Source organism: Barbus barbus (genome assembly GCF_936440315.1).
Source record: "Barbus barbus genome assembly, chromosome: 31".
Classification (NCBI taxonomy): domain Eukaryota; kingdom Metazoa; phylum Chordata; class Actinopteri; order Cypriniformes; family Cyprinidae; genus Barbus; species Barbus barbus.
In genome coordinates, this window is record NC_136759.1 from 19,330,467 (window position 1) to 19,353,023 (window position 22,557).

The following is a 22,557-nucleotide window of genomic DNA, read 5'->3' on the forward strand; positions in this document are numbered from 1 at the left end:
ACCAACAGGGCTTAATTCTTTATTTTCAAATCACATCAACATTATGCACCATTCAGTCTTTTAAAATAATATATATGATTTATTCTCTTGGATAAGAAAGGGAAATACACCAATAGAAAATACCATGCCATACTGTTAATTGCAGTACATCATTTATGCAGTTTTTAGTATTTATGAAAAGTATATTTCTTGCATGTAAAATGCATGCTTTTTACATGCATGCTCTTATTTTATTTAACCTTAGCCCACTAGGCTACAGCCACCTTAAGTTAATAGCAAGTGCTCTGAATATTTAAAATGAAAGCCACTTTCTATGTTTACACTGACATGAGTCAATTGCCCATGTACTTGTTAAATAAAATGAGAAACGTTAATTTCCATGACATTCCAGGTAAGCATATATAATTTTTATACTTAATCTTACCCATTAGCTACATGAAAACTGGCACTGTATATTTTAAAAGCAATCTGAGATGCACTTATGCATACTGGACCATAGGATGGTCATTCCATTCAGGGAGATGAGAGATTTTCTCTTGTGTGCTGGGCTGGATGGGCCAACCCCACGCTTTGAAGAAAGGGCAAAGATTCAGATTGACCACCTTGGAGAAGGTCTCAGCATATAGATTCATCTTGCCTGCGTTGTCATTTGGCACTTCATTCATATCATGGTAGGCAGTGAAAACTTTCTTGAAAGCGTCCCAGCCAAATTTTTCCTGAAGCTGGAAAAAAAATTAGATGTGATGATGGAAGATGAGAGTAAATAGGTGTAATAAATATATACTTTTATATTTACGTAATTATATTTGTTATAGTAATTATATAAACAAGCAGAGGTGGAAAGAGTACGAAAATATTTTACTCAAGTAAAAGTACCATTACATTAATGAAATTTACTTAAGTAAAAGTACCAGTCTAAAAATCTACTCAAGTAAAAGTAAAAAGTAGCTCATTTAAAATTTACTCAAAGTCGAAATTACTTAGTTACTTTTTAACAGTGGGAGGGACGCAAAAATGAGACAGGCCAAGGGTGTCAAACTTTTTTGACTCAAAACAGTGCTGTGGCTGTATTTGGGATTATTTTTGTTGTTGAAATAGAGCAAAAACAGGCAATTTGGTGTCTAAAACGCAAGTTTCTTAATTAACTTCTTGTTTATTGAACTGTTCTATAAAAAAACAAAAAAAACAATCTATATGTAATCATGCAGATTTTTTGAGAAAAAACGGCACTCTTCCTGTGATACTGATTTACTATATAGTGATCAAACTCCATCGCACACCTGCAAGTAATAGGTGCGTAGGACAAAGGACCAACCAGGTGGATCGCCTCAACAGACAAGCAATTCCCGCACACTATCGTAACTTGCAAAAAAGTAATATTTATTAACACAACGTTTCGGTCACACGACCTTCATGAAGGTCGTGTGACCGAAACGTTGTGTTAATAAATATTACGACTGATTTACTATATGAAATTATATAAATATAAATTTTCTGCCCCTATATTTTCAATTTTTTGATCATTCTAAATGTATTTTAACAGACTCAATCACACAAAGAATGCACTCTAAATTCGTGCGCGCACTAGTCTAATCTACTAGACTTCACAGCACTCTGTAGTGTTTTGTTTGGTTTTTGGAAAAATACTGATAATGTCAAATCACGCATCGTTAAAACAACAATTACGATATTATCACAGACGATATACACTCACCTAAAGGATTATTAGGAACACAATACTAATACTGTGTTTGACCCCCTTTCGCCTTCAGAACTGCCTTAATTCTACGTGGCATTGATTCAACAAGGTGCTGAAAGCATTCTTTAGAAATGTTGGCCCATATGGATAGGATAGCATCTTGCAGTTGATGGAGATTTGTAGGATGCACATCCAGGGCACGATGCTCTATTGGGTTGAGATCTGGTGACTGTGGGGGCCATTTTAGTACAGTGAACTCATTGTCATGTTCAAGAAACCAATTTGAAATGATACGAGCTTTGTGACATGGTGCATTATCCTGCTGGAAGTAGCCATCAGAGGATGGGTACATGGTGGTCATAAAGGGATGGACATGGTCAGAAACAATGCTCAGGTAGGCCGTGGCATTTAAACGATGCCCAATTGGCACTAAGGGGCCTAAAGTGTGCCAAGAAAACATCCCCCACACCATTACACCACTACCACCAGCCTGCACAGTGGTAACAAGGCATGATGGATCCATGTTCTCATTCTGTTTACGCCAAATTCTGACTCTACCATCTGAATGTCTCAACAGAAATCGAGACTCATCAGACCAGGCAACATTTTTCCAGTCTTCAACCGTCCAATTTTGGTGAGCTCGTGCAAATTGTAGCCTATTTTTCCTATTTGTAGTGTAGATGAGTGGTAACCGGTGGGGTCTTCTGCTGTTGTAGCCCATCCACCTCAAGGTTGTGCGTGTTGTGGCTTCACAAATGCTTTGCTGCATACCTCGGTTGTAACGAGTGGTTATTTCAGTCAAAGTTGCTCTTCTATCAGCTTGAATCAGTCGGCCCATTCTCCTCTGACCTCTAGCATCAACAAGGCATTTTCGCCCACAGGACTGCCGCATACTGGATGTTTTTCCCTTTTCACACCATTCTTTGTAAACCCTAGAAATGGTTGTGCGTGAAAATCCCAGTAACTGAGCAGATTGTGAAATACTCAGACCGGCCCGTCTGGCACCAACAACCATGCCACACTCACAATTGCTTAAATCACCTTTCTTTCCCATTCTGACATTCAGTTTGGAGTTCAGGAGATTGTCTTGACCAGGACCACACCCCTAAATGCATTGAAGCAACTGCCATGTGATTGGTTGATTAGATAATTGCATTAATGAGAAATTGAACAGGTGTTCCTAATAATCCTTTAGGTGAGTGTATATCGCACACCCTGTACTACTGTCTTTTTGTTTAATTTGTGCAAAACCTTTTGCTAAACTGCCAAAGCTTCATTTTAACCACCAATTCACCAGTATTTGGTGGAGCGGTCTGTGGCCATGCAACTATGTCCAACAGCCGCTACCACCCTGCGGGGTGACCCGTGTCTCCCCCTCACGGGCCTGTAAGTATTCATCAGGTCTAACTGGCAGTGCTTATAGAGCCTGTGGGGAGGCGGCTTCTGTCCTCCACGCCATGGCGTTATTGCAGGTCCACCAGGCCAAAGCCCTGAAAGACCTGCACGAGGGTGGTCACCACCTGGCGGTTCTACATGAGCTGCGTGCTGCGACGGACCTCGCGCTTCGAGCGACGAAGGTGACCGCACAGTCTCTGGGTCGTGCGATGTCCATGCTAGTGGTCCAGGAGCGCCATCTCTGGCTGTGTCTCGCTGACATGAAGGAGCAGGAGAAGGTACAGTTCAGACGTGACTCGGAGTGACCGACCGAAAGGGAACGTCTCGGTTACGTATGTAACCCTCGTTCCCTGAAGGAGGGAACGGAGACGTCACATCCCATCGCCACAGTCGCTGTACCACCGCTGAACTGCCGGGTCACCGGCTCGGCTCCTCAGCGAAAGCATGAATTAATGCGGTGCACCTGCTGCCTCTTATGCTCACGCTATGATCAGCGGCAGCTGGATGCAATGATCGCATGCCAATGTCCATTGGCTCGTTTAGTTACACTCGAAGTGGATTGGTCTCTCTGGCGAGATCCCAATTCGTCGGTCATCCGACGTGACTTGGAGTGACTGACCGAAAGGGAACAAGGGTTACATACGTAACCGAGACGTTATTCTATCCCTCTTTCTCCTACTAGTCAATAATCTGGCAGCAGCATTTTGAACAAGCTATAATTGATTTAACAATGACTGAGAAATTCCTAAATACACAGCATTACAATAATCCAATCTAGATTATATAAAAGCATGGATGATTGTCTCCAAATTTCTAAATGAGAGCATAGGTTTAATCTTAGATATTAACCTTAAGTAGTAGAAACTAATTTTCACCACAGTATTAACTTGTTTGACAAAATTCAGCTCTGAATAAAAAAAATACACCTAGATTTTTTGCGAATGGATAAACATTTCTAGAAAGAGTCCCCAAATAACTAGAAATAAGTGGTGAAGAGCTAAGAGGACCAAAAACAACCACATCTGTTTTGCTCTCATTTAAATGGAGAAAATTCTTAGTCATCCAGGATTTTACATCCTCAAGACACTTAACAATTGTAGCACAAGACTTATCAACTGGATGTAATGGGGCAAACAACTGAATATCGTCAGCATAACAGTGGTATGCAATCTCATGTTTCTTAAAAATACTCCCCAACGGTATCATATATAGAGAAAACGGAATTGGACTTAATATGGACCCTTGTGGGAGCCCACAAGATAGAGGAACTGCAGGAGAAGATTGAATACCCACTGTAACAGATACAGACCTATTAGACAGATAAGAAGAAAACCATTGTAAAACAATACCACTAATCCCAACCTTCTGCTGTAAACGATCTAACAAAATTCTATGGTGGATTGTATCAAAGGCAGCAGTTAAGTTGGGCAAAATTAAAATTACCAGAATCCAAAGTGAGCAAGAGGTTGCGAAGGGTTGATGTCGAGATTTTATAAGCTGCTAGTTTGGTCTCCATAAGCAAACACAGTTTACACTGCATAATAGAGCATAAACATGGCCAGGGGTTCGCTTCATTTCCTTCGAGTTCAACTTCAGCCGAATACGACGGGGTTTGGTTTTCAGATGGGTCTGCACCATAAAGCCTGTCTTGTCTGTCTGCATCTTTCTTGTCATTTTAGCGCCAGTTTGTTCTCCTGCCCATTTACTGCAATAGTTTCCAGGTTTTACTCAGTAATTAATGTGTTTTAAAATGTAGCAAAGTAAAATACTTCAAACTAAATATACTTATGTAAAAGTAAAATTACAGATTTTAAAAATTACTTTAAAAAGTAGAAGTACACAAAAAGCTACTCAATTAAAGTAATGCGAGTAAATGTAATTTGTTACTTTCCACCTCTGTAAACAAGTATAATGTTTTTATTTGTTCATACCACATAAGCTTTTTTTATTACAAATTTATATTTTTTATTTACTTTGGAAAACAAAAGGAAATTATTACTTCCAAGGTTTACGTATAATACATTATAGCCTCAAACAATCACAATACTATCAATAAGGATATAACCAAATATGTACATTATCAAACAATACTTTAAATACTTGAAAAACATGTTTTTAAATAATGAAATAATATATTAAATTATATGCAGTCTGTTCGCACCTGCATGTATGTCTCGAGTGCTGTCCACATACGCCAGCTGTTTAAATCCTTACCGCCACTGCAATACTTCTTGGTACGAGCCTGACGGTTTTGTAGAGTCATGTCTGGATGAGCATTTGACCTATTTATACCCAGCACTTCCTCATGTACGTACACTGACCACAGGTTGCAAGTGCACTCAGTGGTGTGTGGAGGAAACTCCCAAACGTCACGCTGCTGGTTATGACCCAGCTCGTGAATGCATCCCCAAATCCCACCTTTAAAGGCTTCCTCTACATTTACTAGATCTGGGGCAGAGGTGGAGTGCATCATGATGGGATATCCAGCATGCATGAAACCTGCAAGGTTAAAAGGGGGAACGGTGTTATCACCAGGACAGTATGAGTGTAATTAATTTAACAGCATGATTCTGTTGTAATACTGATGCTTCTTTATTCTAAGAAAGATACTGAGAGTATTTAATAGTACCACCAACCGTGAGAGATCTGAACATCTGCAACAAACCGCTCTTTGCGGGGGAACTTGGCAGGCCTTGCTGCCAAGTCAGCTATGCTTCTCATTATGGTGTCCCACAGTTTAGCCACCTCGTCAGGGTAGTCCAGATTCCTTATATATTCTGATTCTAGTGTCATGATGATGTTCTCAAACTCAAGCTCTGCCCAGGGGGCGGGTGCCTGACGGATCCTATTTACCCAGTCATCTACACTGGTCTCTCCTAAGGGACGAAACAAGTTAGTGTTGAAAAGTTTTATCATAAAACCTTAAATGTTCTGAATAGAAACCTCACTGTGATGCTCATTCAGAATTCTTACCAGACTTGAAGTATGGAGCCTGTACTGAGACCTGCACGACAATTTCCACTTCATCCACTTTGCTTTGAGGAGGTGCCCTAAAGTAGATGAGCCCTCCCCATAGATTGCAGACTTGGACCATCTCTGTGTCCAAAGGGAATCGCTCATAGACCACAGGAGCCCGTTTCAGAACATTTGCTTCCCTAATATCATCTGTTTGGCAACCAAGCTGCACCTGCATAAAGTGTTATTCCCTCATGTTAATAACATGCTCTCAAAGCCTATGAGCAAAACATTTGTACCTATCATGACAAGTATACTATATGCTGCAACAATTTCTTGATTGGATACATGTATAGACTTGATTCATCACCTGCCAATTTTTCCCAACGATCTCTGGAGGTACTGCTATGAACGTCTTCATACCAGGAGAAAGATATAACCCTGTGCTTATCCATTCTTCACAAGCTGAAACAAGTAATTGCATTCTTATTTTATAGTGTTCAAGTATTTTGAAACTTAAACAAGAAATAATATTTGGTGGGAAAACTTTCGTACCTCTAGTGTTGGCACTGATCTGAATTCTTGCATTAGACACAGTTGGCAAGATAGGTCTGTCCTTAATGATGTATGGAAGAAGGGCGTCAGGATCGGGTGACACCTTGTATACCTCAGACCCAACGTGGAGCATCAGGTGGTCTTTGGCACTTTGAACAGGGCAGTTACTACACACTTGTGGAACACCCACTTTCTTCACTATGTCACTAAGAAGTGCTACCATTGAGGTATAGGCGGCACTGTCATGGGATCGCATGCGAAGGTAACTGGTACAGTCGTTGCTCAGCCGTTTCAACCAACTCTGTTCTTGATTATTCAATTCTTGCCCCAGGTTTACATGTTCAGCAAACCGATACAGCATACTGCGAAAGTGGTACCCCTCTTTACAACAATGCTCAATGTCTAGGGCTTTGTATAACCCTCTATCCAAGGTGCTGCCCAAGAGACTCAATCCCATTTTATTAAGAATGCGATTTCCTGGATAATCAGTCATCACATTGCAGCCACAGTGGGTCTGGGCCCAATACCAGGCATGACCCCCAATCATAAGACCTCCGCCTTCAGCAACAAATTCTTGGATCTCTGCACACTGGGCATCACTGTATGAAGTGCAAATGTAGACGCTTAGATCTTCTCTGAAACCAGTCAACTGGCAATCTAAACCAGATTTGCTCAGTACTGTGTGGGCTGCCTTTAGGCTGGGTAGGATCCCAATAACACCCTTGTGGCCCTCGTCAAGCCACTTGATAGCATTGGTCAGGAAAGTGGACAGAGAGTCCCGGCCCATGAAGTCTTCATGTGATATCAGTATTACTCGACCTTGCCCATAATAGGCACCAGCAATGAATGCTTTTTCAGCTGGAGTGACTGCAATGGGAAATGCTAATGGTCCGTGCACCATCACCTCAGATGCTATTGCCCCACCTTGGATGTCAAACTCAGACACACCTTCTAGCAAGAACTGTAGGTCATCTTTAAAGTCCTTGCCTATACTGAAAAGTAAAAATTCAAAACAATTGGTGAAATGTATGTTTCTGAAAGAATGGGTAAAAAGTAAGAATGTCTGCTGAACTTACGATACAGCAAGCCAACTAGAAGGGATGTTTCTTGGAATAGGAAAGGTGCCAACTTCTCCTTGGTGTTCCGAAAAGTAAATTCCTGCAACACTGCACACCTTGTTTCCTGGGAAGTTCCTTATAGTGTTTTCTTGCGGGTGGGCTGCAGCCCAACTCCAGGCCTGGCCAGCAATGATTAAGCCACCCCCAGCTTTGATGAAAGCGATCATATCCTTTGCACAGTTCGCAACACTGTAAGCATCTGTGATATATATAGCTAATCCATTCCGAAAGTCTCCTAGCTCTGTCTTGATAGGGCAGTAGTTCAAGTTTTCAGCAACTGAACGTAAACTTTTCTGAATCCCTATAATGCCAGCATCACCAGTACATGGAATGAGCCACATAAGCGCATTCGCTATCAGGCCAGGGAAGCATGTTAGGTATTGCTCATGTCCCAACACCACCACACGTCCCTGACCATAATGAGATGCAGCCATCAGCACCTGGCCTCTTGGATTCATGGCAAGTGGAAAGGCATGTTCACCTATTAGTACAAGATCACTGGGCACTGCTTTCCCTTCAAAATGAAGCTCCTGCAGCCCATACATGATAGTGGAGTAGTCCTGTTCACGTGCCATTGTGGATTACCTCTGTTTAGCAAGTCAATTCAAAACAATCACTCTCAATGTACAGCCAGTTTTACAGGGTAAAAGCACTGGGTTTGTTCAACCAGAGCTTGTGAAGTAAATTGATACCGACTGGTTTTTAGTCCTACACAAAAACAGAAACAGAGAGAAAAAAATCAAGTTGCATAAATTTATAAACATAATTTTGCAACTGTAACTCTTTACAGTTACAAAATTGTTTATAAATGAACATTCAGTACAGTAGCCGAACATGAATTACATTCCATGAATTACATTTCTGAACATATGATACAAAAATCTGAAATGATTCACATCACAATTTCAACCTTATCTCCTTATCAACCTAGCCTTATCTCCAAATGACTACAGCCCCATTGACACCCTCTGCCAATGCATTGATGAAATTAACAGTTGGATGTGCCAGAACTTTCTTCAGTTAAACAAGGAGAAAACTAAAGTCATTGCATTTGGAAACAAAGATGAAGTTCTCAAGGTGAATGCATACCTTGACTCTAGGGGTCAAACAACTAAAAATCAAGTCAGAAATCTTGGGGTGATTCTGAGACAGACCTTAGTTTCAGTAGTCATGTCAAAGCAGTAACTAAATCAGCATACTATCATCTCAAAAACATTGCAAGAATGAGATGTTTTGTTTCCAGTCAAGACTTGGAGAAACTTGTTCATGCCTTTATCACCAGTAGGGTGGATTACTGTAATGGTCTCCTCACCGGCCTTCCCAAGAAGACCATTAGACAACTGCAGCTCATCCAGAATGCTGCTGCCAGGATTCTGACTAGAACCAGAAAATCTGAGCATATCACACCAGTCCTCAGGTCCCTACACTGGCTTCCAGTTACATTTAGGATTGATTTTAAAGTACTTTTACTTGTTTATAAGTCACTCAATGGCCCAGGACCTAAATATATTGCTGATATGCTCACTGAATATAAACCGAACAGACCACTCAGATCATTAGGATCGAGTCAGTTAGAAATACCAAGGGTTCACACAAAACAAGGGGAGTCTGCTTTTAGCTATTATGCGGCCCGCAGTTGGAACCAGCTTCCAGAAGAGATCAGATGTGCTAAAACATTAGCCACATTTAAATCAAGACTCAAAACTCATCTGTTTAACTATGCATTTGTTGAATGAGCACTGTGCTATATGTCCGAACTGACTGCAATGAATTTTATGTATAATAATTTTCTTTAAATTCATTTTAAATAAATTTCTATATCATCTTAAATTTCCTTGTTTTTATTATTTTTATTTCCATGTTTTTATTGATTTTTAATGTCTATTTCACTTTCTTTTATGTAAAGCACTTTGAATTACCACTGTGTATGAAATGTGCTATATAAATAAACTTGCCTTGTCTTGCCTTGCCTTATCCTTTCCCATTTATGACTACATTTGTAAAAATGGCAAATTCATATCTCACACTTGAAACTTGATGTCTCATAATTTCTACTTTATTCTAAATGGAACATTCATTTCATACGCACCTTCATCTGGAGATACAAAACCATTCAGATGACTTTCTTGCTTAGCTATGTGTAACTATTGTGAGAAGGTGTTTGTGGCTATAACTATAGCTTCCCTATTAGTAGCTCACCCAATGTGCACGCCCATAAATACACCTTTTTCATTTTGTTTGTTCATCCAGAAACCACCATCGACCACTCCCTCTACAGTATTTGACATTTTTTAAAGCTGTTTAGATCTCTTTTTAGTACAGATTATTTGAGGTAAACATGCTTGACTATGTGTGAATATCCAGTGATAGTTATCCATAAAAAAAGCAATTTGTGAGATGTAGCTTGGTAGGAAGCCTTGCACACATGATGTGTGGGGAAGAAAAATACTATGGTTGCAAATTAAGAATTTGTTGCAATAACTAATTGTGTTCTCATTTTATTTATATGGAATGCCAATCCTGCCATTATTAGAAATAAAGAAAAAAAGAAATGTACAAAGAAATGTAAAAAAGCAAAAATAAATAAATATACAAAGAGAAGTAAAAAAAAAGCTAAATTAAATAAATATTTATAATTTTATTTCCTTATTTATGTATTTATTAATGTTTTTTTTATATATTTTTTCTTTATACATTTCTTTCCACTTTTATTTATTTTCACTTTTATGTATTTATTTACATTTCTTTCTTTATTTCCACATTTATTTATTTATACATTTTGGTCATATTGCCCATCTAAGTCATTCATCCCACACTATCAACATGTGCATCATGTAGGCTACACTTCTTGTACTTCGTTTGGGCACCACAAGGTGTCACTGTGGCCTCGAAGCTTACCCCTCAAATACTCTGGCTCGATTGCTATTCCTGAGGTTAAACACGCCCTCCTCATTACCCTACAGGAATAGCAATCGAGCCAGAGTAGAAAGAAAGAAATGTAGAAATAAATAAATGTGAAAATAAATAAATAAATACATAAATGTGAAAATAAATAAAAGTGGAAATAAATGTATAAATATGGAAATAAAATTATAAGTAATTATTTATTTTTGTTTTTTTTAATTTTCTTTGTAGATTTCTTTATTTATTTCTAATACTGGCAGGCTTGGCATTCCATATAATTAAAGCCTGGAATACAATGCATAACTTTTGCCCTGATTTACAGTCTAGAGGAGTCAATGCCAGCTCTCAATAGTGGGAACCAGTCAGCAGTAGTAGTAGTAGTAGTAGCCCTTTATTGTCACTAGTCACAAGTACCAGCAAAATTAGCCATCAACCTGTCCATACATACACAACATACATACAATATGACAAGGGGGTAGACAGGACAGGAAGACAGGGAATTTAGGAAGAAATACAGCATAATAACATAAGGAAAGGGGGGAGAAAAAAATAACCCCCAAACTATGCTCCTTTGGGAGTACAGTGTGAGAACAGGAAAAACACCCCAGCAACAAAAGCACATAAGCAATCAATACAACATAGACACAAACATAGACTTTGCAACAGGGGAATTTATCCAGCTCCGGCAAGCAGCCATCTGGTCCGGCAGCCATTCTCAGCGCTGGTCACAGACCCGCTTGTCAGACTGGCGGTACAAAGCAGCGAAGGCGATGGATCAGGGCAATCAGGTTCGCCCGAACCCAAACTTCTCGTCGAGAAATGGTGTCAATTGCGTTGAGAGACCAGTTGATCAAATCCATGATTTTTCAGTTTGGAGAGCAGTGCAGAGAGAGTCTCTCAAGTATTAGACAATACACAAGACGAGAGAGCAAAGCAGGGAAGGTAAGGAGAGGAGAGGGAGGAAAAATGCGTCCGCATTCGTTGAGAGCCAAGCAGAGTAATCATTGTTTGTGTAGTTATACTGTAGTATTATTTCACAGATAACTGCATATTGTGTGATAGACAAAGACTCTTTTAGCTTTAAACTATGAATCTGTCCAATCAGAGGAATGAATTAGTAGAAAATGGCCATGATTTAACTAAAACAAAGGAATGAATGAATCGTGGCCATGAAGATGTGGGAATGTAATCTTGATTCATGGCCAAGATATGGGCCATTCCACCAAATGGGTGCCATTTCTGTCCTCAGGAAATTATAGGTACAAAATAAAAATTAACTATAAAATACATTCCAATAGTGACTAGTATTTATTTATACTCTTCTTGTTAAGACAAAATAGAACTAGTTCTTATTTTTTAGTTACTAGTAACTTTTAGACCAGAGATATCCTGAACTTAATAGATACTAGTACTTTTAAAATGAGCATTTCTGCCCAGTATGCTAATCGTATGTTGAATATTAATGAACCAGCAACGTATAGGAGAGAGATTAGACAAGAAACGGAAAGGAGATGAATGTACTTTTTTGTGGAAACCACATAGAAACGAAACAATCATTTGTACACAAGCACATAGAAAACCTATTTGGTCAGTTTAGTAAACACTGTAATTACGTAAACATAGTAGTCTAATGTGTTTGTTGGTCATCGAGTGACATCTAGTGGCAGGATGGAGATAATACACCAATTTTATTATCTGTTATTTTCCTCTTTTTCCTCCAATAAAAAGAATAAATATCATATCAGGGCTGTACATTAATGTTTTTGCATATAACACTGGTGCTACAGACACTGAATGTTTTTACATTAATGCTCTGTACAGGGCACACAAAATCCGAACCTTATGGTTTTCAGACAAACATTTTCTTTATTTGGAAAAAAAGGCCAAACATTATTAATAAAAAATAAAAAAACAGGTTTTCTGTACGTGTAGGGCTGCACGATTTAGTCAACAAATTTGTTTTTATATACCAATAAATAAAACATTAAACAAAATAAGGAATATTACTTTTGTAATAACACTATTTCACTATAATATACAAAACTGAGTATTTAAGAATGAATGTAATAATAAGTATAGCTGCAAGAAAAGGGAAAAACAATTACACTTCTCTACACTGAAGAAAAATGTAAGGATTTGCAAATGTTTACCTCAAAGTTCATAATTATTTTAGCTATTTTTACTCGTTATTTTGTGAGCAATAACGAATACTCAATTCATGTAATTTCTTTTCATTCATACTCTTCGCCGGAGAGCGCCCTCACGAAACTCCACTAGTGAGACTCACTTCCAGGAAATCCCCCATATGGACAAAGACATTCAGCTTTCGCTGTTTATGTAGCCTAGTTGCTATGCAGATAGACGTTTTAATGATGAAGCATAAAGAAAATAAACAATGATTGTGTAATGCCAAGCCAGCAGAGGGAGCCCTCACCCGAGTACTGACTGCACGCTCCCTCTGCTGCTTCTACAGTCACTTCCTGTTTGGGATTATTTAAACTGAAACCATGTGCTTCCTCTTCGCGAAGTATTGCCAGTTACCTGTCTTACTGAGCGTTATTCTGATTTTTCTGATTGTTTTCACGTGTATGATTCTGCCTCGTTTTCTGACCATCGATTTCACGGATTACCCTATTTGGATTGTTTGCTTGTGTGGACTGAATTCACGGTTTGACATTATTGCCTGGCTTCTCGCTTTCTATTTACGGATTATCCCCTGGACTGTTGAACGATTGGACTGCTCTTTTGGTTTTGACCCACTGCCTGATTACACGTGTATGTTTGTTGCTGTTTGTAATAAACTTCCGCACATGGATTCTAATGCCGCCTCAGCGTCTATGTTACAGAATACTTCGCCTACCATCGATCCAGCGGAGGTTTCCAACTTGCAAGCAGCATTCGCTTACCAAAGTGAACTATTGAAGAGTTATCAAGAGCAGCTCACTAAACTACAATCAGTCAACGAACACCTGACGCACTACGTACGATCCCTTCCACCTCCCATGCCATCAGTGGTAAGCTTCGCTCTTCCTAATAAGTTTGATGGAACTGCTGAGCAATGCAAGGGTTTTGTTCGTCAAGTGAGACTGTATTTTGATCATCAAAGGGATCGATTCGAGTCTGAGGAAAAGAGATGTGCTTTTCTAATGACTTTGCTCACGGGAAGAGCCCTCGACTGGGCTTCAGCTGTATGGGATACCGATCCTCTATTCAAGACATCTGTCGATTGGTTTTTACAACAAATTCATGAGGTCTTCGAATATCCCGCAGGGGGCAGGGACATTTCGACTCAAATTATTCATGCTAAGCAAGGTAACCGAACTGCAGCTGATTATGCTATTGAGTTTCGTACTCTGGCAGCCCAGAGCGGGTGGAATGATGTGGCGCTCAAAGCCATCTTTTACAACAGTCTCAATGTCGATCTGCAAACAGAGCTCGCCTGTCGTCGAGAGAACTCATCGTTTTCAGAACTCGTTAATCTCACCATTAAGATCTCAATCTCATGAGGCAGACACCAAGGCAACGTATTAAATCAAGTGGTCATCGCAATTCCCCGATCTGCATTCCAACAATGGAACAATCATCTGTTGAACCCATGCAACTTAATGCTTCACGACTGTCTGAGGAAGAACGAACAAGTCGTCGACAAAATCATCTGTGTTTTTACTGCGGTGAACCAGGCCATCGTAGTGTGGGATGTCCACTCAAGGTCAAACCTTCATCAGGGGTAAATATCCACAACTTCTCTGTTCTAAAAAATAAATCACTTACCTTACCTGTTACCATAAGAACTGATACTCTGTCTCTTGATCTGACAGCGATGATTGATTCTGGAGCCACATTGAATCTCATCAATAAGGACATCATCAAGAAATATAACATCCCAACCCAACCATGCATTCCACCCATCCAGATCAAAGCTATCAACGACTCTCTCATCGATCATGGTATCCACTGCCAGACAAAAACATTAAAACTTCAAGTTGGTCTGTTTCACCACGAAAATATCACCTTGTATGTGGTAGACTCACCCAAATATGAAGTCATCCTAGGATTTCCCTGGCTCTCCATCCACGATCCGTCCATTTCCTGGTTTCAAGGGGAACTAATTCACTGGTCACCATTCTGTGAGAAGAACTGTTTTTCCAGCCTGTTACAACCCTGTCTCACCACAAGCATTGAGAGCCCTGAGACACAGGTAAAAATAACCATCCCCAGTCATTATCAAGATTTATCTGAAGTTTTTAGCAAAACCAAAGCCACGCAACTCCCTCCACATCGTCCTTGGGACTGTGCGATTGATCTGCTTCCCAACGCCATGCCTCCTAAAAGTAGTTTATCCTTTGTCCAGAACGGAGGATCAGGCTATGGAGGAATACATTGATGAAGCTCTAGACTCTGGTTTCATCCGTTCGGCCACATCCCCTGCCGCAGCCGGATTCTTCTTCGTGAGCAAGAAGGATGGTGGTTTGAGACCCTGCATAGATTACCGTGGACTCAACAACGTCACAGTAAAGTTCCGATACCCCTTGCCGTTAGTACCCCCGGCTCTAGAGCAACTACGGGAAGCCAACATTTACACCAAGCTAGACCTGCGAAGTGCATACAACCTCATCAGGATCAAGGAGGGTGATGAGTGGAAGACTGCATTTCTCACCACCAGGGGGCACTATGAGTACCAGGTAATGCCGTATGGGTTAGCCAACGCTCCAGCTGTCTTCCAGTCCTTCATCAATGAAATTCTCAAAGACTTCATGAACAAATTTGTTATTGCCTACATCGACGATATTCTGATTTATTCCAAGACTGAAGCAGAACATATTACCCATATCCGTGCAGTACTGTCCCGCCTGTTGGAGAACCAACTTTATGTCAAGGCTGAAAAATGTGAGTTCCACGTTCAACAAACCTCATTTCTCGGCTATCAAGTTAGCCATCATGGAGTTAAAATGGACTCAACCAAGGTTCAAGCAGTCACGGAATGGCCTCAACCCACTACCATCAAGGAGCTTCAAAGATTCCTGGGGTTTGCCAACTTCTACCGCCGCTTCATCAGAAATTACAGTACCATAGCTTCTCCACTTACCTCACTCCTCAAAAATAAACCTAAGAAACTCTGTTGGACAGAAGAGGCAAGTCATGCTTTCGTCACTCTCAAGTCAAGCTTCACCTCAGCCCCCATCCTTAAACACCCTGACCCCGATTTACCATTTATTGTGGAAGTGGATGCCTCAGATTGCGGGATAGGAGCTATTCTCTCCCAACGACATGGTCAACCAGGCAAGCTTCATCCATGTGCCTTCTACTCCAGGAAACTCACTAGTGCAGAGAGGAATTACGACGTGGGAAATAAGGAATTGTTATCCATGAAAGCCACCATCGAGGAGTGGCGACACTGGCTGGAGGGTGCTCGCCATCCTTTCCAAGTTATCACTGATCACAAGCACCTTGAATACATCAAAGGAGCCAAAAGACTTAACCCTCGTCAAGCTCGATGGGCCCTCTTTTTCACTCGTTTCAATTTCACAGTCACTTATAGACCAGGAAGCAAAAACAGCAAGGCAGACGCTCTCTCCCGCAAGCATGATCCTCCTATGGACAATCTCAAACCTGAACCCATCCTACCACCCACTGTCATTCTGGCTCCAGTCTCATGGGACATCATGGACGAAATTCATCGCCGGCACGAACAAGATCCACCACCACCACAATGTCCCCCAAACAAACATTATGTACCCCAAGAGATGCGTCGCCAAGTATTACAATCATTCCTCCCTCAGTGCTGGTCATCCAGGTATATCACGCACCCTACACCTGTTAAAAAATTCATTCTGGTGGCCATCTATGACCAAGGACACGACCGATTTCGTTAAATCATGCCAGGTCTGCGCCCAATCCAAGACCCCCAAGGAATTACCCTCAGGCCTACTCCAACCATTACCTATTCCACAACGACCCTGGTCTCATCTTTCCATTGACTTTGTCACTGACCTGCCACCTTCCAATGAATTCACAACCATTCTAGTAATCATTGACCGTTTCTCCAAGTCATGTCGTTTAATCCCTTTAAAAGGATTACCCACAGCCATGGAAACGGCCTTAACTCTCTTTAATCACGTCTTCCGTATCTATGGTTTACCTGAAGACATTGTCAGTGACAGAGGAACTCAATTCACCTCTCAAGTCTGGAAAGCCTTCTGCAAACAGCTGGACATTAACGTCAGCCTCACCTCAGGATATCATCCTCAGAGCAATGGTCAGGTGGAGTGACTAAATCAGGAGATCGGCCGATACCTACGTACTTATTGTAGTCGCGAACAACATAGGTGGTCAGAGTTTCTCCCCTGGGCCGAATATGCCCAAAACTCACTCACTCATGCATCTACAGGCCTCACCCCCTTCCAGTGCGTCCTGGGGTTTCAGCCCCCCATGTTCCCGTGGTCAGGTAAACCTTCCTCGGTTCCGGCTGTCGACGACTGGATTAAGCGTAGTGAGAGGGTGTGGGACAGTGCTCATGTGCGTCTCCAGCGGGCTGTACGGGATCAGGAGATCCACACCCTCCCTACCAACCTGGACAGCGGGTCTGGCTCTCTACGAGGGACATCAAGCTGCGGCTGCCCAGCAGGAAGCTCAGCCCAAGGTATGTAGGTCCTTTCAAGATTCTTAAAATAATTAATGAAGTAACCTACCAGCTTGAGCTTCCTGCTAACTACCGTATCTCTCCCTCTTTCCATGTGTCCCTCCTCAAACCGGTCCACCCGGAGGCTGACCCCGGCCAGCTGGCCCCAGAACCACCGCCACCCCTGGATGTAGACGGCATGCCCGCCTATCAGGTAAAGGAGTTACTGGACTCTCGGCGTAGAGGGGGTCAGCTCCAATATTTGGTGGACTGGGAGGGCTATGGACCTGAGGAGAGGTCATGGGTGGCCGCCAACGACATTCTGGATCCATCTCTCACCGAGGAGTTCCATCGAGCCAGACCCGACCGTCCAGCACCACGACCACGGGGACGTCCTTGCCGAGCTCCAGGAGTCGCTCCTAGAGGGAGGGGTTCTGTAATGCCAAGCCAGCAGAGGGAGCCCTCACCCGAGTACTGACTGCACGCTCCCTCTGCTGCTTCTACAGTCACTTCCTGTTTGGGATTATTTAAGATGAAACCATGTGCTTCCTCTTCGCGAAGTATTGCCAGTTACCTGTCTTACTGAGCGTTGTTCTGATTTTTCTGATTGTTTTCACGTGTATGATTCTGCCTCGTTTTCTGACCATCGATTTCACGGATTACCCTATTTGGATTGTTTGCTTGTGTGGACTGAATTCACGGTTTGACATTATTGCCTGGCTTCTCACTTTCTATTTACGGATTACCCCCTGGACTGTTGAACGATTGGACTGCTCTTTTGGTTTTGACCCACTGCCTGATTACACGTGTATGTTTGTTGCTGTTTGTAATAAACTTCCGCACATGGATTCTAACGCCGCCTCAGCGTCTATGTTACAGATTGCAGCAATATATGGTTTTATCTATGTTCTTCAAGCCATCTCGGGTATTTTTATAAGAATAAAGTATGTTTAAAATGCAATGCTAATTGACATAGCCTTTATCACTGTAATAATATAAAGTGGCATGATTTCTGCCTCATTCTGTTTAATGAAACCATGTCAGATCACAAAAGGAACTTATTTCAAACGCTCAACTGATGTTATGATGTGAATTTGGAGTAAAAACATGTCAATATACTTTTGTTGGACAACAGGTTTGTAATCTTTTCTTTGTATTTTTTTATGGTAGCCAATTAGCAAGGTAGGCTCACATACAAAGCCAGTTAGCCCTACTTAACAATCAAATTAAATCAGTATATTAATGTATGTATTGCCATGTGGACTCTGATTGGACTCGAGGTACTCATGTTTATGTAATAATTTGTTTGAATTAAGATATCTCCAAATACATTCTTACTAGTTCTTTATGAGGTTGAAGATATCTCAAAATGAACAGGTAGTGGTAGTTATTCTGTTTGTGATATCATCTTTTAATTTCTGACAAGTAATTATTGCAATAGTGACTAGTATCTATTTAAATATTACTAGTAAGCATTCATTAGCTACTAGTACTTATGTTTTAGATACTGGTACTTATTCATTAGATACTAGTACCTATTTAATAGATACTAGTATTTATTCATTTGTTACTAGTACTTATTTATTAGACACTAGTATCTTTTGTGATTACTACTAGTAACAATTCTTATCTTACTAGTCAGATCTGCTTTTTTACTCATCTTATGTTATGACTAGTCCAAATGGCTACAGTAGAGTTAAATTAAAAAAATTACTAGTAAAATAAAAAATCTTACTTGTAACATTTCAAATAAGTACTAGTATCTAATAAATGTGTACTAGTATCTACTGAATAAGTACTAGTATCTATTTAATAGGTACTAGTATCTAATGAATGAGTACTAGTTTCTAATAAATAAGCACTAGTACCTAATGCATAAGTACTAGTATCTAATGAATGAGTACTAGTTTCTAATAAATAAGTACTAGTATCTAAAGAATAAGTACTAGTATTTAATGAATAAGTACTAGTATCTACTAAATAAGTACTAGTATCTAATGAATAAGTACTAGTACCTAATAAATAAGCACTAGTGTCTAATGAAAACGCACTAGTATCTACTGATTAAGTACTAGTATCTAATGAATAAGTACTAGTAACTTTACAAAAGACACTAGTACCTAAAGAATAAGCACTAGTACCTAAAGAATAATCACTAGTAGTTAATGACTAAGTACTAGTACTTAATGGAAAATATACTAGTATTTAAAAAATAAGTACCAGTAACTTTAAATTAGATACTGGTGCGGCTTATAGATTAAATGTTAAAATGGCTTGCCATACTAGTAAGCATTCATTCGCTACTAGTACTTATGTTTTAGATACTGGTACTTATTCATTAGATACTAGTACCTGTTTATTAGACAGTAGTATCTTTTGTGATTACTACTAGTAACAATTCTTATCTTACTAGTCAGATCTGCTTTTTACTCGTCTTATGTTATGACTAGTCCAAATGGCTACAGTAGAGTTCAATTAAAAAATTTACTAGTAAAATAAAAAATCTTACTAGTAACATTTCAAATAAGTACTAGTATCTAATAAATGTGTACTAGTATCTACTGAATAAGTACTAGTATCTATTTAATAGGTACTAGTATCTAATGAATGATTACTAGTTTCTAATAAATAAGTACTAGTACCTTATGAATAAGTACTAGTATCTAATAAATAAGTACTAGTATCTAAAAAATAAGTACTAGTATCTAATGGATAAGTGAAGTGACATTCAGCCAAGTATGGTGACCCATACTCGGAATTCGAGCTCTGCATTTAACCCATCACACACAGCAGTGAACACACACACAGTGAACATACACCCGGAGCAGTGGGCAGCCATTTTATGCTGCAGCGCCCGGGGAGCAGTTGGGGGTTCGGTGCCTTGCTCAAGGGCACCTCAGTCGTGGTATTGAGGGTGGAGAGAGCGCTGGACATTCACTGGCCCCACCTACAATTCCTGCCGGCCCGAGACTCGAACCCGCAACCTTTGGATTACAAGTCCGACTCTCTAACCATTAGGCCACGACTTCCCCCTAAGTACTAGTATCTAATGGATAAGTACTAGTATCTAATAATAAGTACTAGTATCTAATGAATAAGTATTAGTGTCTATTTAATAGGTACTAGTATCTAATGAATAAGTAAAAGTATCAAAAAAATATGTACTAGTACTTAGTCATTAATTACTAGTACATAAAAATTAAGTACTAGTCACTAGTGGAATACTTGCTATTCAAAACTGAATAGTTGATATCTCAATGACGGATCCTCATAGAAGTCAATGGCAAAAATTTTAAATTTGTTACTAGTAACTATAATAGTTACTAGTCACTATTGAAATAAGTACTAGTATCTAAAGAATAAGTACTAGTATCTAATAAATAAGTACTAGTATCTAAAGAATAAGTACTAGTATTTAATGAATAAGTACTAGTATCTAATGAATAAGTACTAGTATCTAATGAATAAGTACTAGTACCTAATAAATAAGCAGTAGTGTCTAATGAAAACATACTAGTATCTACTGATTAAGAACTAGTATCTAATGAATAAGTACTAGTAACTTTACAAAAGACACTAGTACCTACTGAATAAGCACTAGTACCTAAAAAATAAGCACTAGTAGTTAATGACTAAGTACTAGTACTTAATGGAAAAGATACTAGTATTTAAAAAATAAGTACCAGTAACATTAAATTAGATACTAGTGCGGCTTATAGATTAAATGTTAAAACGGCTTGCCATAGCCTATGGTGACATTTAACTAGTGAAAATACAATTATAGATATCAACAATTTAATTACTGATATGAAGAATTAGCATTTTAACAAGTGAAAATTGAATTGTTGATATCAAAAATAGCCATTGTTACTAGTAGAAATATAATTCCTGATATCAAGAATTAACAGTTTAACTAATAAAAATTGAATTGTTGATATCAAGAATTCATATCCTCAGAAGGAATAAAAGTCAAAACAGCTTGACATACAACGTCGATCTAAACATTCTAAATGCTGCACATGAAAAATAGAAACTGATTCATTGTTACAATAAATATTAGCCATTTCAATAACAACCATCATTCATTTTAATGCATAGTTAACATGCACACGCAAAGCGTTACTCAAGCGTAAAGCACATCACTTACCAGCGCACAAAGAATAAAAACTCCTGTCGTGATGGCAATCTCTGTAGAAACGGATTCTTGTAACCAGTTGTTGACGCCTCACAAACGCATAAGACACTAAACCGTCTGCTGCAGATTTTAAACTAACGCTTGGCAGGCGCGAAGGGGGGATTTCTTCCCGCAGACATGCCCACATGAGACTTGTGACCATTTCCCATTTCCCCATGCTATTCCAAGAAACTCTAAAGACGTATTAAGGCTATTGATAGGCTAATGCATGATAAAACTGGTAAAGTTATTACACTTATATTATTTTAAGAATTATTTCACGTTTTAGAGAGATTTTTTTGAAACATCTGGACAGTTGAGTAAAAGAATCATTAATATCATTTTAATTAATATAGCCTAATCTAATATATAAATCATAATTTTATTAATTTGAAAAAAGACCCAGATTATAACATGGAATTGGTTTCTCTGTCAGTCTAATTCCATGAGAACATCACTCAACCAGGCAGAACTTCCCAGCTTGACTTTCACTTCCTCCTGACCACAAACACTATTATTCAGTGACAAAACATTTATCTCTTACTTGCAAGTGACATTTATTTACTTACGTACGTACTTGCCCGATTTAATGTCACCTTAGCATCCTTAGCAAAACAGAAAATTATAGTTCATAGATTTACTGAATGGACTACACTGTGTGACTAAAACAGAAAAATTCTGCCATTGCATTTAGTACTTTTTACTTTTGCATTTCAAGGGAATGTAAACATTTAGTGTTGGTGCAGTGCAGTGACCTTTACGGTGCACAGTTAATTAAAATAAATAAACAAGTTGAGGTTTGTACTGAGTTAATTTTTGGGTGAATGTGTACTGCAGTATATAAATAATGTTAATAATATACAGTATTATATAGCACAGTGTCGCTATTATTAATTCAAATAAAAATATTAGAATTAATTTTCATTATTTGAAATGAAGCTGAAATAACAATAAAATAAAAAGTATATATATAAATAAATACTATACTAGTATAATAAATAATGCAAATTATGGACATATAAGATAAAACTAAAGCCTAAATGAAAGACAAAAAAGTGATAGCAAAACACAGCTCGTGAAACAATAATGTTGATACAATGGCAGCATGAATAGACTCAGTTCACACATTTTGCCACTG

At 39.3% G+C, this 22,557-nt stretch overlaps 1 protein-coding gene across 1 annotated transcript; it reads right to left on the minus strand.

The window, feature by feature from the left end:
* LOC306851824 (TRPM8 channel-associated factor homolog) lies at positions 1-21,490 on the minus strand. Its single transcript, XM_079388276.1, has 8 exons — positions 21,393-21,490; positions 7,681-8,430; positions 6,605-7,596; positions 6,420-6,514; positions 6,068-6,281; positions 5,731-5,970; positions 5,256-5,593; positions 1-722 (listed from the first exon to the last, which is right to left on the minus strand). The coding sequence occupies exons 2-8, from the start codon at positions 8,295-8,297 to the stop codon at positions 480-482; spliced, it is 2,739 nt and encodes a 912-aa protein (XP_079244402.1). The 5' UTR covers positions 8,298-8,430; positions 21,393-21,490; the 3' UTR covers positions 1-479.
* Positions 21,491-22,557: the final 1,067 nt, after the last annotated feature.